This window comes from Ursus americanus, chromosome 3 (genome assembly GCF_024610735.1).
Source record: "Ursus americanus isolate L20-20 chromosome 3, mUrsAme1.1.p, whole genome shotgun sequence".
Taxonomy (NCBI): Eukaryota; Metazoa; Chordata; class Mammalia; order Carnivora; family Ursidae; genus Ursus; species Ursus americanus.
The window spans coordinates 68,922,672-68,941,005 of record NC_142129.1 but is presented as its reverse complement, the minus strand read 5'-3'; the positions used below and the strand labels follow the sequence as shown (position 1 = coordinate 68,941,005).

The 18,334-nt window shown below is 44.7% G+C and overlaps 1 protein-coding gene across 3 annotated transcripts in view; it reads right to left on the bottom strand.

The window, feature by feature from the left end:
- Positions 1–8,468, bottom strand: part of CDK6 (cyclin dependent kinase 6) — a 240,637-nt gene extending 232,169 nt beyond the window's left edge. Inside the window, exons 1-2 of one of the 3 annotated variants that reach the window (XM_045793256.2) lie at positions 8,314–8,468; positions 4,836–5,441 (exon numbers count right to left, since the gene is read on the bottom strand). In XM_045793256.2, coding sequence (XP_045649212.1) covers positions 4,836–5,068 — 233 coding nt within the window. In that variant the 5' untranslated portion in view covers positions 5,069–5,441; positions 8,314–8,468. Of the gene's footprint in view, positions 1–4,835; positions 5,442–5,553; positions 5,750–8,313 lie in introns of those variants that run through there. The other 2 variants (XM_045793257.2, XM_045793255.2) reach the window with 2 other exon arrangements.
- Positions 8,469–18,334: the final 9,866 nt, after the last annotated feature.

Genomic DNA, 18,334 nt, shown 5'->3' with positions numbered 1-18,334 from the left:
ATGATCATAGTTATTACTCAAAGTCTTTAAAGGCAGAATTTAATGGATAATCATCACACTTCTTACAGATAGACTTCAGCAGGGCACACCACAGAGTTCAGGAATTTCCTGAATTGATATGTCATTTATTCCTGGCAAACCGGCACCTTTGTCCACATATAGTTCATTTTTTCCAAACTAGAAATGTACTCATTTGTTTAACATCTTCCATCAAACAAAAAGAATTTTTTTAAAAAATCGCTACTCAGATTTTAGACCAAGTCAACGACTTAAAAATGGCACGACAGACAAGTTGCTTGACCTCTGAAATTTCTTTATAACATAAAAGGGCTGAAAGACTTCCAAAGTCTTTCCAACTCTAATGCCCATGAATTTACGATGACACAATATAAGTATTAAGGGTTTCAATCTGAAAGAACATTCCTAAGGAACCATTAATAGTGAGACATTAAAAAAAAAACAACAGATAATTTACTTTTAACATGGAGTCTGTTTTCACAGATATTCACTCGTCCATATCTTAAACATAGGGAAATACATCAAGAGATATTCAAGTTCATAGAAGTTTCCCTTCTATAAGCCATTTCCTCCTTAATAGAGAAATTCTAATAATTCCAGGGTGGTAACAGTTCCATAAAAAGGGTACAAGTGCAATGCCAACAATTCAGCATTACCAAGTCCTTCAGCAGGAACAAGGAATGGCCAGAACATAACTGTGAAAATGCTCATTTCTTAAAGAAGCTTGACAAAATTGTAAACTTTTCAAGGGACTCTTAGAGAATGAAGGGCCAAACATACTTCTAACACACTGAAACTTAAAAAAAGAAAATTAAACCCACTTTTCCTGCTTTCACTAAAACAAGCCCTAAGAGACATGTTACTCACCCGCAAAGTAACAGTTTTATTCAGAAGGATTCCCATGAACTACCCCACCCCAGGATTCCGCTTTATGCTACATCACATAATATGCCATGTTTCTTCTACCCTGTTAATGATTCGGTTTTCCTAGAGAAAATTATTATTTTCCTTTAATGCTATACGTTACCGAGCTCTTTAAAAAGATTGGAAAATTCTCCTTGAATAATAATACTGAGCTACATAGATTTTTCTGTTGTTTTTTCTTAAAGCAGTAATTAAATATGCCAACAGTAAGAATTTAACATATTTAGATATCATAAGTTTATCCACTGAAATGCCCTTAGTTTTAATTTCTGAACCAGTACTTGATTTGAATTACACAAATTTAATCCCTGGGGACAATGCTGGTAGTGCTTACCAGTATCTTTGTAATGACACAACACTGTCACGTCTCAGGGGGTTTGGTGATCATCTTATTCCTTCAAACATGGGGGGAATTCCTTGAGGGAAGTAGGTGTGATTTACCCAAGTATCTTTCTCAGCACCTAACCCCATGGTTTTTAAACAGTAATCCTTCTTGAATACATGGAGCCCAAATGTTCATATCTATTAGTTCCATGTCGATATCATCTTGGAGACATCTATTTGTATGTCTCTTCCTAATGCTTCAAAAAGCAGTTGATTCTGATTAGTGTTTTGGTTATCTTAGTTACTCAATCAGCAAATTCCTGGTAACCAAATTATCATAAATATTAGCTGCTCTATACAACTAGTGAGGCTAAATACAGCACAACAAGCCCACGTGAAATAAAGACAAGTGAATTTTTAAAGAGAAAAAAGAACAACCTGTTACAAAGTAAGTTCTAAAAGTATGGAGACTTCTTCTGATTTGTTCATTGATGAATCCCCAGTTTCCAGCAGTGTCTGGTACATAATAAGCAATCATTACATATTTGGTGAATCAACAGACTGCTGACAGAACATATTACTATTTTATCTACCATATCTAGACTGAGTTCAGAAGGTAAAACAGAGGAGTCCTTTGTGGAGCGTGAAGCTCCAACACAGGTTCACAGAAGTCGGATTCTGGCAAAGGCTCTAGGATTCGGGATCACCGGCTAGAAAATAAGAGTAAATTTACATCCTAGACACTGACTGGCGGATCAAGCCCAGGCCTGGGATACATCAAGCACAGGTAAACAAGAATTTCAATTAGTTACCCCTGTGCAGAAAGGCAGTGCTAGTGCCAGCGGTAACAAGTCAGCCTTTCTGGCAAATCCACCAAAATTAAATCTTAAACTTTTGAAAAAACTAATATGTTTATTATGCTCCTTCAAGCTTAGAGGCTTAACTACCTGTGGGAAGGGCCTATAATTATGATCACTTACCTATGACTTGAAGGCACTTACAAAGACATCTGTCCTTTTAAGAAGCCTTTACAAAACCAGCCATAGCATTGTTAACACCGGGTCCTGTCGGGCACCAACAAGTCACAGGTGTGGGGGGGGAGGGTCCAACTTTGACAACTCTCCCTTGGAAAGAAAAAAATTACTGTCACCTGTCCTTGATTTCTGACCCTGCCTGAACAATATTAGCAACCTTCAAAACCTTGAATTCCTAGTCTAGTTAAGCAAGTTATGGGGACCAGTGATTGCCCCAAGGCAGAGGCAGAAGAGAAGGAAGAGGAAGGAAACAAAATGGAACAGAGATATGGAGCTCATGAAGATGACCTCAAGTGTCACTGAATTTCATGGCCTATGACTGGTGGCCTTTTCTGACCATTACATCCAAGCAGTTTCTGGGTTCCAGAGCCTGTACATCTGGGTTTGAGTAAGATTTGTTCTATAGGAAAGGTCAGGGGAAATGATGCTTTATTGGGAACTTGTTTCGAGGCGAGGGATCCACTAATCAGCATGAAAACAAATAATACTTAGACATCTGAAGCATTTTTAAATTTACAAAGTGCTCTCACATACACTATCTCAGCTTTTCCTCGCAACTCCTAAGAGGTAGGCACCATCATCACCATTCTTAATCTGTAAAAATAAGGTTTTTAAAAACCTTTAGGTAACTTCGTCTTGAATTTATAAGTAGTCTCCTGAAATTTCTCAGTACAGAATCCAACTCATGAGTCAGTTAGAAATCTTTAAAGACAAACCAATTTCAAGAGGATTAGCCCAAATCTACCAACACAGTGGCAAAACCCATCCTGTTACAGGGACAGCGCTTTGTAAAAGACAGTGTTACACAGGGCACCGCTGTAACACCTCTCGCTTGGGAGGACAGGATTTTATTTACTTACATGTAATGGTCCTTAATTGGACACACTCCACAGGCAACAGACAAAATAAAACAAGAACTTGGATCCTAAAATTCCAAGAGTGGAATTTATCTTCTGGGAAGCACCTAGGTGATTCCTCCAGGAAGATAACTAAGTTACAGGGACAAAACGTACTCTCCCCTTTTCCCTCCAATGTCACAGAGACACAGGAAGAGTTTTTCTTGGTTTTCAACAAACACGCACAAAAAGTAATCTATTGGTGTTATGTATAATCCCATCTTCCTTAAAACACACATTCTCCTGGCCACATTATCCTTCGCCCCCTCTCTTTTACTGGCTAAAGCAGAGGTATAATGGGGTCCTATTTTCATAGCCATTTACTGCCTTATTTATGTATTTATGATTCTTTGCAGCCTTCCAGCCTTAGTCTAACTGTGTTGGGAACAAAGCACCACACAATCACACAGGATACGGGGAGACAAGTCAAAACCTCCCAGGAAGATTTGGTAGACAAGTGGGCTCCCTGAGTCTCTGTAGGTCTTGGTATTTCAAAGGTCAGTCTTGGGTCTCTTGACTTTGATGACTAATCTTAAATTGTTTGAGTTTTTATAAAAATATTTAGTTGTGCTTATTTACATAATTTCATCTACAGCGTGCACAGTAGGCATGTGTTTGTTGAACAGAATCCCCAAACAGATGAGAGGACAGGAAGAACACCCTAAGACTTACTTTTTCAAACACTCTATCTTAAGAGTTGAGATAGGTAAAATCACACTCGAATTTGTAGACGTTTCTGTGCATTCCTTTCCTACTTAAAACTACGCATATCTGTTTAGAAAAGAAAAGCATGACACACCACACAATGTCAACCACACAATGGGGAAATTCCAGGATCACTAAGAAAACACCATTATCCTAGTCACACACACTTTAATTATTGGTTACCACACAGGAGAGGCTTTAAGAAATGCTGTCTCCCCATCCACTTTCCACATCCCCTCCAGGAAAAGCAAAAGCAGAACGTTTAGAATCTAAAGATTCCACATCTTAGCTTCACACATCACCACTTAAAAGAAGTAGTCTAAAGGCCATACTGGCCTAGAGACATAAAGTAATACACACAAATAAGCAATATATTCGTGGAAGAAATTTTTTAGGCCACTCTGTTTGACACTTATTTATCATTATATAACTTCAGTAAGAAAAACTGGACGTGACTGGCAATAATATTCTTAAGTTGCTACTTTTTAAAAAAACTTTATTTATACTAGGCTCCACGAGGAAAGTTCTCATCCTACTAATTTTCACCGCATCCTGCCACTTCTCTTATTCTCAGCCTCTCAAAAATTCCCCAATGGCCAGGGAAAATATGCGGGGGCCCACAGGGCACGTCTCAGGTTGGCTCGTTCCCTAAAAAGCACCCAACTTCCTGTACCCCCTTTCAGGCGCAGCAGGGAGCAAATACAATCTGCAAAGCGGCGGGGAAGCCTGCGCAGGTCACATTTCCTGACTCGTCTTTCTACTCGCTGTCTGGCAAGGTCGCCGGCTCTGGCTCGCGGCTCTGTCGACAAAACTTACTCTCACTCTGTAAGGGCAACGGGCCATGCCTCCCCAGCCGCCCCCGGGCCCCAAGGATCCCCGGCCCTCCCCGGGCACGCGCGGCCTCCGACGGCGCGGGCGCCGCTCCCCTGCTCACCTGACCACGTTGGGGTGCTCGAAGGTCTCCAGGTGCCTCAGCACCGCCACCTCGCGGATGGTAGAGAGCGGCATGCCCTCCTCGCCCGTCTGCACCCGCACGCGCTTCAGCGCCACGAAACGGCCTCCGTTCTTCAGGTCCCGGGCCTTGAACACCTTCCCATAGGCGCCCTCCCCGATCTCCGCCACGCACTCGTACTGCTGGTCCGCGCGGCTCAGGCCGTCCTTCTCCATGCCGCCCGGACGCCGCCCGGCGCGGCACCGCTGGGGCGGGCGGGGGGCGCGCTCGGCTCGCTCGCGGCCGCCGCTCGCCTCTTCCCGGACTCCCCGGCCCGCTCCCTCGCGCGCCGGAGCTTGGTCTCGCTCTTCCTCGCCCCCGCCGACTACCGCGCTCCGGCGCTCGGATTCTCGCGGCCGCTGGGGCTGGATGGAGCGACCTCCCCGCGGGCGGGCGCAACCCCGGTGCCGCAGCGAAACTCCGCCTGCCGAGTCGCCAAGGAGCGAGCCGATCCCTCCTCTTCCCTCCCCGAAGCGCAGTCCTCTGCACAGACACCGAAGCGATTACATAGTCTCTGCCCCAGCGCGTCTCAGTCCACAATCCTTCCACCTAAAAGAAGAGACGGGAGGACAAGAAAAAGTGCAATCAGACATCCCAGGCGCCTTCCTCCGGGTTCCCGTAGACTCCCCTCCCTCCTATTTCATAAAGCCCCCATCGCTACCCTCCGCGCGCTCCTGCCCTCTCCCAGGCTGCTTAATCCTTCCTGGTTCCTCCGAGAAAAGCGAAGTTACTTTTCTTTCCCTGCAGTGCTGGAGCCGTCTTCGCGCGGAGAGGTTGCAGGGGCCCCTCGGGGATGAGCGCGCGGCGCGGGACGCAGTGGAACGGGAGGGGGCGTGCCGAGCAGCCCAGAGTGTGCCGGGAGCGCGGGGGAGGGGAGGTGCCGGGCACGTCAATGTCACGGCTTAATATTTATCCCTACATCATTGTGTTGCACTGCTACCCACCCCGCCTCCCCGGGCCTGGACGTGCAGGGAGAGGGGCTCCCGGGGTGCCGTGGGGCTTTCAGGGATTGTGCACAAGCTGCTGTGGAGGCACTGTGGGTCCACCCGCGTGGGGCTGCAGAATGTGGGTGGGGGCTCCCAGGACCCTGTAACCCGATGCTGGGAGTGTGCGAGAAGGGGTGGTCAGACATCTGCTAGGAAATTGCTTCCTTTCTTTCTACTTTCAGTTTTTCTACGAGGAGACATTTAAAAACGACTTGCACACACAAATGGTCTTCTTGGGGTAAAGAAGTCTGGATTGGAAACGGAATTCTTCCTCCGACTCGGAGGACCTCCCTGGTGGAAACCCATGAGGTCGGGGAGGGCTGGGGCTCCCGCTACTCGGGAGTGGAGAAACGGTGGGGCCCTGGAGGGGGGAGTCGCCCACGGGACCATAAGAGTGGGAGCGCCCACGGGGCCATAAGGGTGGGAGAAAGGGGTATTCGTCGCACTTTAGTTTGTCATCTCCTTAAAGAATAACTTCGGGAGGAAGGTAGCATAACCGTGTCTCGCCCTGAAAATTCTCAACTAATTTTCAACCTCATCAAAACTCAACCTCGTCTTTAAAAGGCTGGGGGTGGAAGGAGTAAATGCCAAGCGTCGGGGGTGAGAGAGAAGGGGCTGCGCCCTTGGGGCCACGACTCGCGAACCTTTTCCCACTCCCTGGATCTTTCCCAGATCTTCTGGATCTTAAGCAGCAGAGGTGGCAGCTCCATTCCTCTTTCGGCTTAAGGCCTGGTCTCATAAAAAGCCAAACGCTCTTCGCCGCCCCCCCCCAGCCCTCCGCACAACAAAGTGCGGGGGTGGAGGGGTAGGGTAGGGGCACACTTTCCCTCCCCATTCAGTTGCAATCCAGGACCTAGGGAGCTTCCAACCCATGGCCGCCGCGGCCTCGGCCGGACCTTCGCCACGCCGGCCGCGTGTCTGGAATTCCCAGGACACCTCGGAATTACCTGCCCCGCAACCGCTGGCCCGCTCGCCTTCTGCCAGAAATTAAAGAAACAAATGGCGCGATCCCCACGGTGTGCTGGAGACCGTAGCGAGCGCAGAGCCCCTCACACTCACTCCATTCAAAACTCTCCTTAAAAAGGTTAAGGCAAATCCTGGGGGAGCCAAGGACCGAGCCCTCCAGAGCCTGCACGGGGGTCTGAGCCAGGCCTAGGGCCACACAGGTAGCCGAGTAGCAGCCGCCGGCTGCGCAGCCCGCCCCTCCGGCATCCCCCTCCCGCCCCAGTCCAACCGGAGGCTCAGCAGCTAAGGCAGCGTCGCGGACGTCCCACCCCCGCAGGGAGCTGCGCCCGCTGCCCCGGCCCGGCCCCGCACCGCCCGCCCTGGCTCTCCCCCCTCGCTCGCCGGACGGTCGGCTCCGGCGGAGAGAAACGGGAGCAACAGTGCCTTTTCCCCCCCTCTCCTCCACTTTTTTTTGTTGTTGTTGTTGCTTTCCCACGCTGGCTGAATGTGACTTGACCCCATTTCAAAAAAGTTTGACATAGTGCTTCAACATTTCCGCATTCCTCCGCGACTACAAAGGCTGCAGCCGCCTCCTTCTGCTTTCTGTCTCTGCTCTCTGTCTTCACACTCAATGAAATCCTTCATGTGCCTCTCCCGAAGCCTGCCAAGCACCGCAAGGGTCGCCACCAGCGCAGCGACAAGAGGCCGCACTGGGACCACGACTCCCGCGTGTGCGCACACGCAGATGCGCCCCACGTGCATACTGTGCGGCGCGCTGCGGGGCTCAGAGCTGCTCACCGCCGGGTGTGCGTTTTAACTCGGATATTCTAAATTATAAAAGTAAACTGGGAAACTAAAGCAAACGTGCGTCCTTGTGGGGCTCCAAGCCTGTGCACTGGCCGCCTGCGTGCACTCCTGTAAGTGTGCATAACACCCCCGCAGGGGGTGGCAGCAAGAAGCTTGCGTTAACATTTATCTCGTGGTGGAGTAGGTGGAGGCCACACCCACACCTCCCCGAGCTGGAGAGTGTGCTTTAGTGGGGAAATGAATGTGGGGCACAGAAACACAATGTCCCACATGGAGTCCCCAGAGGCAGTGCATTTTAAACCCTAAAGTGTGGCTTATTCAATTGTGAGTGTCCGAGTGGAGTTTATATTCCGCTTTAAGACGCTTGATGAGTGTGTGGGTGTTTGTGCGCACGCCTATGTGGGAGCAGGCACAGGACCTTAGTGTTGGGGGTGTCCCTGGTGTGGGATGTCCTCCTCTTGCCAGATTAGGAGAGATTCCTCTAGCTCCCCAAAACCGGTCCCCGTAACTAGCCTGCCTCGGTTCGTAAGGGGTTAACTAAAGACGATTCCGAAGACTTACACCCCCCACCACAGTCACCCCCACCCACACCCTCGCTTCCAACCCTGGCCAAGCTCCCAAATCTCCCCCGGGGACCCCACCCCCACCCCGCAGCCCACCCACCCAAAGGCACAGCTCCTTACCTGAGGGGCCCGGCGGCGTCGGGCCTCCCGAGGGGGTCGCGAGTGTCTGTCAGACCTTCGCACGTGTCCACCGCGGCGCCGAGCAGGTAACCCGCTCAGAGGAAGGAGTTACCAGCACTCTCTCCCGCGAAGGGGTGGGCACAGCGGCGGAGGGCGGAGGGACTGCGGAGGGCGCCGCCCGCGCCGCTCGATGGGGGAACGGGGGCTGCTGGGCTCCGGCCGGGGCTCGCGGCCGAGCCCGGGAAGCAGCGGGGGCGGGGGCGGGGGCTCCGGAGGCCGACTCTGCCCGAGACCCACCCGGCGGCGGCGGCGGCGGCGACGGCGGGGTTAGGGGCTAGCTGCGCAGTGGCAAGCAAGTGTGCAAATTAAAGCCTTCCGGAGAGAGGGGAGGCGGCCGAGACCCGGCTGTGCTCTGAGCCTCTCAGCTCCCCGGCTCTCGGCTCCGAGTGGGGGGCGAGAAAGAGGGGGGTAGTTAAATGAAAATTTCCGGCTTTTACTGCAACTGGAGTGAGGGATCTTGCAACTAAAATAAGAGGCGTGAGAGGAAGAGTGGGATGTGTCGTCGGGAGTCCGCGGAGTTTCCAAACCCAGGGTCGCCCAGAGTTGGGGTTTTGACAGAGTGAGGCGGGGGGGGGGGGGGGGGGGGTCAGCGGTCTGTGATGTGGACGGATGGAAAAAACACAAAACAACCAACCATAATTATGAGGGACCGGTGGGGATGTAAATACCAACACTTTCCAAGAAACTGAAAAATCAGACCAAAAAATAACTCTTCTCTATTAAAAAAAAAAAAAAAAAAAAGTCTGGCAGGGCGCCTTGCAGAAAAGAAAATAGTAATCTGTCCAAGCACTTTTCACTTTCAGCATGAGCTACATTTGTTTTGTTTTCCTTCGCTTCCTTTCGGCCTCACAAAGCCCTATCTTTTCCTTTTGGACAGAGGATAGGATTTGGAAATTGTCAGGCACTCTGTGGTTAACGATCTACTTGAAGGGGCTCTCCGGTTCACAACTATTAAGTGGTTAGCAATTGCTGAGGGTTCACTAAGGTATTTCTGGGGAGCTAAAAAGACTAAAATTTAATATAAATATTAGAATTGGAAGATAATAGACACACATACACACACAACAAAGAGGAGAGAACGTGGTTCAGTGGGTGCTCAGTTTAAATGCATTATTGGAATTCTGAAATTTGAAGCCTTCTTAGAATGTATACTTTACCTGCTGAGAAAACCTGAATACAATTATTGCAGGTGAAAATGAGATTTTAGACAAAAAAAAAAAAAGTCTTCAAGACCCTACAATGGAGTAAAACAAACAAACAAAAACACACTTTTTTTTTTTAAGAATTCAGTGTTCTCTAAAGTCTGTATCTGTAAAATACTTGATACCCTTTTAAACATCTTAAAGCAAAGTCAAAAAACATTTATTTATTTCAGAGCTCTGGAAAAATTGAAATCCAACAAAATACTGTTTGAATTGGAAATATTACCCCTATAAGTCTTTTGACTTTTTGAATTAAACCATGTTGTTAATGTCAGAGTAAATAAAAATTTTGCCTTTTAAAAATTTATTCTGTACTATAGTGTGAAGTAACAGGTTAGCTAAAAAAAATTTTTGCATTTCCATTAGCAAATATTTTGCAATGCATTATAATAATTTGTTCTTGAATGATAAAAGTGGATATTTGTGTTTCTTCATGCTTAAGATAATTCATAAAATACATTTTGTGTTTAGGAGCATGTCTTCTAAAATTCAGTTTCTAAACAAAATTTGTAAAGATATCTATAACCTCATACAGACTTAAGAAAACAAATATTTAGATTTTGTATTTATATAAAATATTGGATCAGTACAAATCACTAATTAGACTTTAAACCAGAGATACAAATGAGAATCCTATATTTTTATAATTGCTGCACTTATCATTGATTTTTAAAACAAGATTTACTTACTGGTGACCAACACATTTACGTAATTTAGAAATAATTGTCAATAAATAGTCCATAGGAACCAGCAAGTGATTGCAAGAATTTATTTGGGTAAATAATTTGTTTAAAAAATAATAAGCCATAAATATCTTTAAAATTAAGAGAAAAATGTCCTTTGTACACTGGGTTGCATTTTTAATTACTGAATTTGACAACAACCATAGATGGATTTGAAATTCCATGATTGAGATTACTAGATCACTTGTATGAGGTGAAAGAAAGAAAGAAAGAAAGAAAGCAAGCAAGCTGGCTTTATTTAATTATATACAGTGAGTGTTAACTCTATGTCATCTGCTTTCTCTGATACTGTTAATTTATCATGGTTCACTCTCTCTGGTTATGGTTCATATGAAATCCCAGTTGGTTAAAGTCTTACACCAGGAAGTTTTACAATGGATTGTGTAAAATTAGTAAATACCAGATTGTTTTTGTTTATGGATAACTTCCTTGGTGGGTAACAGGTTATCATAACAAAATTTGTTTAAAGTTTATAAACTGTGAACCAAATTCCGACTCCTTTGTTTAGAAGTCTTTCATGAATGAATACGTAGCATTCAAGAATAATGATTTGCATACCATGTATCTGATATCCTAAAGTTGCAAACCATCTTACAGGTTTTTAAAAATTAGAACTCATGGATTTATCTTCAAATATGATGTTGTAGCTTATACTGAAAATTTTCCTGGTGTCACATAAGAGAGGCATTCTATGTGTGGTTACTTTATATCAAATATCTGTAAACTTTTGTTTTTCTCTAAAATAAAAATAAAATTTGAAGTTCTGGTCTCTAATTTGTAATCTTGTTTAAGGAATGTGTAATTTATTTAAAATTAGTAATTTTCTACATCTAATTCTAAATCATCTCTGATTTATATTGCCTATTTGAATTTATAGAATATATTTTCCAGAAACTTGGAAATAGGGTTTTGCTGTAACCTACAACACAATAATTTTAATTGGAGGTCCATGTAAATGTATACTTTTAGTCTCTAAAGATCTCCTGTTTATTGTTTTGATTAAAAAAAAAACCTTTCTGGTTTAATAACTTTAAAATCAATTACCTTTATCTTTAACTTGATTTATATGAGTATGTAAATGTTATCATTATTGAGTAATTACTATGAAAAACTATAATTTTAACAGAAATAGTATAATGTAATGCAGTGCATTTTAATGCATTCTTTCTTCTCCAGATATCTCCAACATGTTTTCTCAGGTTTTCCCTTAAAATATTGAAAATTTACTAAATATCCTAGGGAAACTCAATTGTACTACCAACTTTTTCAGTTGTAAAATTCTGTATTTTAAATGATTTTTAAATTCAGTCTTCTAAATAAATTACTTCCTGTCAATTTGGAAATGACCTGGGGTTTTCTCTTTTCTTGTTTTATGTGATCTAGTGTACTGCATTGAAGCAGTGAAACTTGCAAAGATTTTGATATTTGCCATGAGGGGAAAAAATATATCAGGTAGTAGCTTATAAATTTAAGAGGAAAGAAACAGACATTATTATTTTTTTTGAAACTTTCCGTTTTCATGGGTTCTACTGCTCTATAATTATCCTTGTGCTCCCTCTGCAACATGTCAGTACTATGTTCATATTTGTATAATTGTCATCATATTTTCTTTTTTTCCCTTTTGATAGATGCTCATATCTTCTTTTTCCTTAGTGTGTGTGTGTGTGTGTGTGAATACCTGTATGTTCTTAGCGTATTGTAGTGACATGTTCAAAACGTGTTCTTAAGATCCTTTCATCATCTATATTAGTATTCTGAGTAATCAGAAAAATAACCATGGACATATAAAAAATGGTGATAATCACATTGAAATACCTACATTTCCTTTCAATTTATAGTATCCTATCGTTTTCACTGATTTCTAGCATTTCTTTTCTAAGATAGTACTTGCATCTCAACTGTACACATGGCCTAACAATTGTGTTGCCATAGCTGCCTTCCGTTGAGCTAAAAGGTGCGTCCACGTTTTAGATAGACCGTTCAGATGAAGCAGAGAAGGCACAGCACAGTGGGAGTAAATCATGATAAAGTGGGGTCTGGGAGGGAAGAGGAAGGGCAAAAAAAGGCACCTGGGAGAAACTTCTGTGAATGGCCTGGCAGCAGGAGCAAGTGAAGGAAGTACATGCCCAGGTCCTGGGGCCAAGCAGTGTAGCCTCAGGCTCTCAGTATGGAGTGTCCATGCAACCTAATTCTTCTAGAATGAACGGCATTCTAGGTTTATCCTATCGTGCATTGAAATCTGTCTTCTTAAATGAGATTATATAACGTATGTGCTTACATTCATGTAACTATTTTCCCTTGTATCATTGTGGATTTTTCCTAAAAATAATATAGAATGGACTTCTTTGCAGGGTTCTTTGGATTTCTAAAAGAAAGTATATAAACGCATAGCTCTGTGGATCAGTTTTCCACAAATTGAAGAGAGAGTCCAATTTTTAAACCCTGCTATAAATTTGTTCAGTTACTCAGATCTTAGTGTCCTCAATACCTAGTACGGTAACTGGCAAGTATTTTATGTCCAATAAACATTAGTCAACGGGAAAGTTGGCTTCAGAGCCTTCATCCCTCTCCTTTGGGACTACTTCTTCCTATTTCCTTCAGGAAGATATGTACAAATAATGTTTTATGTAATGCCAGCAAAGTTTAAGGATCGGTTTGCTGATATCCGGACTTCAGAACCCTGTTTCCTCTACCTGCATTTCCCTTCCTCTTAGCCCTCTCCTCTAAATCCGATCAGCTTTTTAAGGCCCAGCTCTTAAAACCTAGGAGATTCCCTCAGCTGAACGACATCCCTCCTGGCTCTGACTCCTTGAGGCCATCTGCTTTCTACCCCCTTAAAAGCTCGATGCTCTGCTCTCCACCACCCTGTGCTCCCCAAGTGTGTCTGCCGTGCCTTGTTCCCCCTGGCCATGATCCAGCTCCTGGCTCTGCCATCTGGCCGTAGTAGGTGGTCAATGAATGGTTCTTGTCTCTCTGCATGAGCGTTAGGGAATCAAGCAGGCACAGACAGACTGGAACAGCGTGGCATAACCAGAATGACATGTGAAAAGTTGAGGACAGCGTTCCACTTTGCTTAAACAGGAAAGAACCAGGTCATCCTGTTACTTCATGTGGATTGGTTATGCTTTCGCTTGTGTTACAGATGTTGGTCATTGAAAACATTTTTGTCTGGAAGAAAATGTGTTCAAATAAATTTCTAAATTTTTCTGGAAGGCATATTCTAAAATCTTACCTGCAAAAAAAAAAAATGTGCTTAGGTAATTTTCTGCATTGTCTTCCCCTGAGAATTCCAGTTAAATGATTTTTCTTTAAAAAGAGCAAGTACTAAACTCTGACGTAAATGAGACACTACATAGCCCAGAACTGAGAAAGTTTGCTAATTTTATTGAGCAATATCCTTATCATCTATGTGAATGCATTTTAAAGGAGAGAGTCCTCGATTTTTTTTTTTAAGATTTTATTTATTTATTTGACAGAGACAGCCAGCGAGAGAGGGAACACAAGCAGGGGGAGTGGGAGATGAAGAAGCAGGCTCCCAGGGGAGGAGCCTGATGTGGGGCTCGATCCTGGAATGCCGGGATCACGCCCTGGGCTGAAGGCAGACGCTTAACGACTGCGCCACCCAGGCGCCCCTGAGTCCTCGATTTCTAAGCCAAGAGCTTGTGTTTTATTCCCAGTTCTTCCTCCACAGCAATGCTCACTGTACCCTCGGTTACCAGTCACTTAACTTTCCTGACCTTCAGGGTCTATACCTGTTTAATGGATTTGCTAATCACTCAGGAAGATGTTATGAAAATAGTTTGGAGAGATGCAACAGAGAGCTTTACCTTCACAAGAGAGGATTCAGAAAGGTAATTGAGGTTGCTGGTCTGTGGGTCCGAAGACCTGAAATTTAACCTGAAGTTGGCCATGAACTACCTGTGTGACCTTGGGCAACACACCTCAGCCCCTGGACTTAAGGTCTTTGTCAATAAAGAAGGTGATTAGACCCAACGATGGGTATAGCTGCTGCTGCTGTAGCTTGAAAATGCTGTAGTCTGGCACCATCATTGTCCATCTATTCTTATAAATCCCCTACACAAGAATAATGCCAGTGGATGGGACTCTGATGTTAGCAACCCAGAGGGGCTTCTGGATCTCAAATGTGAAATATATTGGGGTCTCTCTAAGATAAGCCTCTGGATTTTCAAGACTGAATAGAAATGAAGACTTCTAGGAAAACGTTAGAAAAATTCACTAGATAGGGAGAGAGGAGCCAGGTTTTTAATTACTTGGCTAAAAAGAAATGTGATGGATTAAATTAATCAACCCTCATTAATAAAATATGATAAATAAATTATGATAGTACTCACAGAATCAGGATACTAAAGATCAGAAATCCTGGGTGATCACAGAAATTCTTCAAAGATATCACGAAGCATAACTTTGGGAGATGTGACAAATCTGTAAACCTTTGAAAACGTCTGTGGCAGCCAGCCTCCTGTGAGGCAGTGGGAAGGGGGTGTCGGGGCAGGGGTGGGGGGTGGGTAAAAGGCAGTATGCTGTGAATCTGAGGGGCTCCAGCAATATTAGAAATCCTGAGTACCGTTGATCCAAAGCCATTATTAAAATGTGTGCAGAGGAACAGGCTCTCGTCTCTGTGTTCCTGTTTTCTACATTGGCCCATGTGCATGGTTGGTTTTTAGATTTTCCCTAGATGTGCTGGGACATTTACGCAGTTGGAACCAGATGGTCCTGGATAAGAAGCTAGGCCACCAGGTGATCCTGGAGGAGGTTCTTAAACTTTCAGATCCCCAGTTTCCCTCACCCACAGAGTAGGGATACAATTATCCACCATAATAAGCTGGGCTGAGAATTCAGTCAGTGCCAACTATGTGTATTTTGCATTTATCAGACCTTTAAAAAATATTAATACACAATCAACATCCCTTTCACAAAATCGCATTTCCTATTCCCTTTCTTTTTAAAGACAACTAACCCTTCGACTGGCATGATTTTCTTTTTCAACTGGATTGAAACATCTACCCACTGCGGGAAGAACAACCCCAGAAACCGTGTACGCTCGAAATTATCTTAGGCTTTGACAAAACCACAGTTATCTTTGGGTCTGTGAGGGATGGAGGAGAGAGTGCGTTGTCTCACCTGAGACCTCACCCCAGTACTGCTCAACCTCTTGGTCTGTACCTCCCTGTCCTCCCCACGCTCTTCCTTCTGTTTGGCTCTCTGTTCTTTCTTCCCATTGCTTTGGTGTGGCCCATGTGATGACATTCGTATTAAAAACCATGGACTCCGTTGCCTCCCTGCAAGAGCTCCGGCCCCCCATCACTCTCCCACGGTCCCTGGCTCCCACTTTTCTTGCCTTAAGAGCTCTTTGTCATCCTGTCAATCTCCTCTACCTATCGACTTTGTCTTCTTAGCTTAGAAGGTTACTTGGCCTTAGATGACATTGTATTTCCTACCCCATACACTCCCCCTAGAAACACGCGAGGGGCGCTACCCCACCTCCCCTACCCTCTTATTTGTTTTCTTTTTCTTTTTTAACTTCCGAGGGTTATTTCCGCAGTTCATATCACTGCTCTCCAGCATCAGACTCTCCAGTGTCACCCCATTTCTCTCAGAATAAAATCTCAGTCTTGCCCTACTTTTGCCCTCTTTTGGGTTCTTCTCATCGCTCTCCCCCTTGCCTCCTCTGTGGCAACCACACTGGCCTCCTTAACGTTCCTCAAGCCCACTGAGCACATTGAGGTTTGTGCATGCTGTTCCCTCTGGCTAAAATGCTCTCCAACCCACACATCTGCGTGGCTGTCTTCCTCACTTCCTTCAGGTCTCACTCAAAAGTCACCAAAGGGACGTTCTCTGACCACCCTACGTGAATTGCCTCTACTCCCATCTCTATCCATCTTCTTTCACTTTGTTTTTTCTTAGCACTTATTGCTGTCTGACACATTAGAGCTTTATTTGTTTAATGTCAGTGGCCCCCACCTCCAGAATGTAATCTACAGAAGAGCTTGAATTTTATTTAATATTCTCTTGTATCACACAATAATCCCTTGGCACATAGTGGGCAATACATATTTGTCCAGTGAATGAATAAATGAGCTCTCCTCTTACCCAGACTTACAACCAGCCAGTGCTGAGCTAGGGGATGGTTTATTAATTAAGAATAATTATCTATAATACATACCTTAGTGCAATCTGTCTAAATTTAGGTATTTTACATGCAACCAATATTCTGTTAGGGGGCTTCAGCTGGGATTGTTCACAAAGGTGTTCTTTAAGGATAATTTGACTCGACACACCACAGATAAGATTTTATCTAAAATCACTAAAACTATAAAGTCAGTGTGTTCAGTTAATGAAGTTATGCTGGAATGTATGTCTTACACTGGAATGTGTATGTAACAAACGTGAGTTTTCTTCAAAATATTTGTCTCTCCTCATATAAAGAGTGGGAAGCGGTTTGGAAGGCAGGGGTGGCCACATTCAGGTCTCGCTCCTTCAGATTCCTTCTCCAGGTTCTTGAACGCCTGGGGAGAGCCAGAGAGGAGAGCGTGGTGCTTAGAGGGTTGCAGCCCTGGAGCCAGGCTTTGTTGCTTCAAATCCAGGCCCTGCTGCTTAGTGGCTTTGTGTCCTTGGGTAAGTTACTTAACGTCTCTGAAACTCAGTTTCTTTATCAGGGTGAAGACTCCCCGCCTCCAGGATCGTCCTGAGGATTTACTGAGTTAATCCATGTAAAGCACTTACAGGATTGGCACATAGAAAGTACATGTTAGCTATGATTATTACTAATATTCCTCCTGATAAAACAGCTGTCACTTCTTAGAGTTTTACTGTCCTTCTTCCCGGGCACCTGGCCCAGGATTGACTGCACAGTACTCTGTGTTCATCGGTGCAGCCACCACACCCTTGGATCCCTTGCTACGAGGGTTATAGGCTCCCATCTTCTCCCTTCCGACTCCCCCCTTTCCCTCCTTCCCTCCTTCCTTCCCCCCTTCCCTCCCTTTCTCCTCATAAATCCTGCCTTTTCTTACTTTCTTCCACACTTTCTCATACGTTGTACAGTCTGTTCTGCATTAGCTCTCCCTGTCTTCTCCTCCACTCTCGCACCGTTTCTGTGCTCGTTCACAAAGGAAGAGTTCTGGACGGAGAGGAGCTCTCATGTCCCCAAGAAGAGTCGCCAGAAGCACATCTTTCGGAGCTCTCACTTCCTCGGTAGAATCTTGCCCTTTCAAGGGGCCTCTGCTTCTGAGATCTGAAGCCCTTTATCAAAGACTGCTCGCTGCTCAAGTTGATCAGAAACACCATCTCAGCACTGTTAACGCATGTGTGGGTTATACCAGCAGCATCCAGTGCTTTAGGAAACACTGACGTGTCTTATCAACAATCACGGGCGAACCATAAAATCAACCATAACCAATTGTATTGCTTGCTGCTCCTAGGGGGCATGGATGAAATAATGTGGTTGCTTTGATGCCTAATAAAGTTCAATTCCAGTGATGGTGAGAATGTAGGAAGGAATGAAAGACATATTCAGTGTAAATATGGTTTTTTCCTCGTTGTCCTATTAGATTAGGAACTCCTTGAGCAAAGGGATCGTGTCTGCTGTCTTCATTTGCAGTGTGTAGGACCAGTGCCCAGCTCAGTGCCTTATTCACAGTATGTGCACACTCCCTGAAGTTTTGCTTTCCAAGTACTGAACAAACATGGTCAAAAATTCTGAGTACACAAAGGCTAAAAGAGTGAATGCAGTGCTTTATGTGATCGTCATTCAGGTAGCTTTGTAAAACATACAATTCTAAGCACTAAATTGTCAGACCAGTAAAAAAAAAAATTATCACAAATCTCAATAGTCCCATAAACTTTTACAGCATATCTTTTGTGGCAATTATTACAGCAGGTCCCCTTATTCATGGTTTCACTTTCCACAGCTTTAATTACCTGCGGTCAACCACTGTTTGGAAGCAGATGATCCTCCATCTGACCTATCCTCAGAAGTTCAGTAGTAGCCTAACGCTA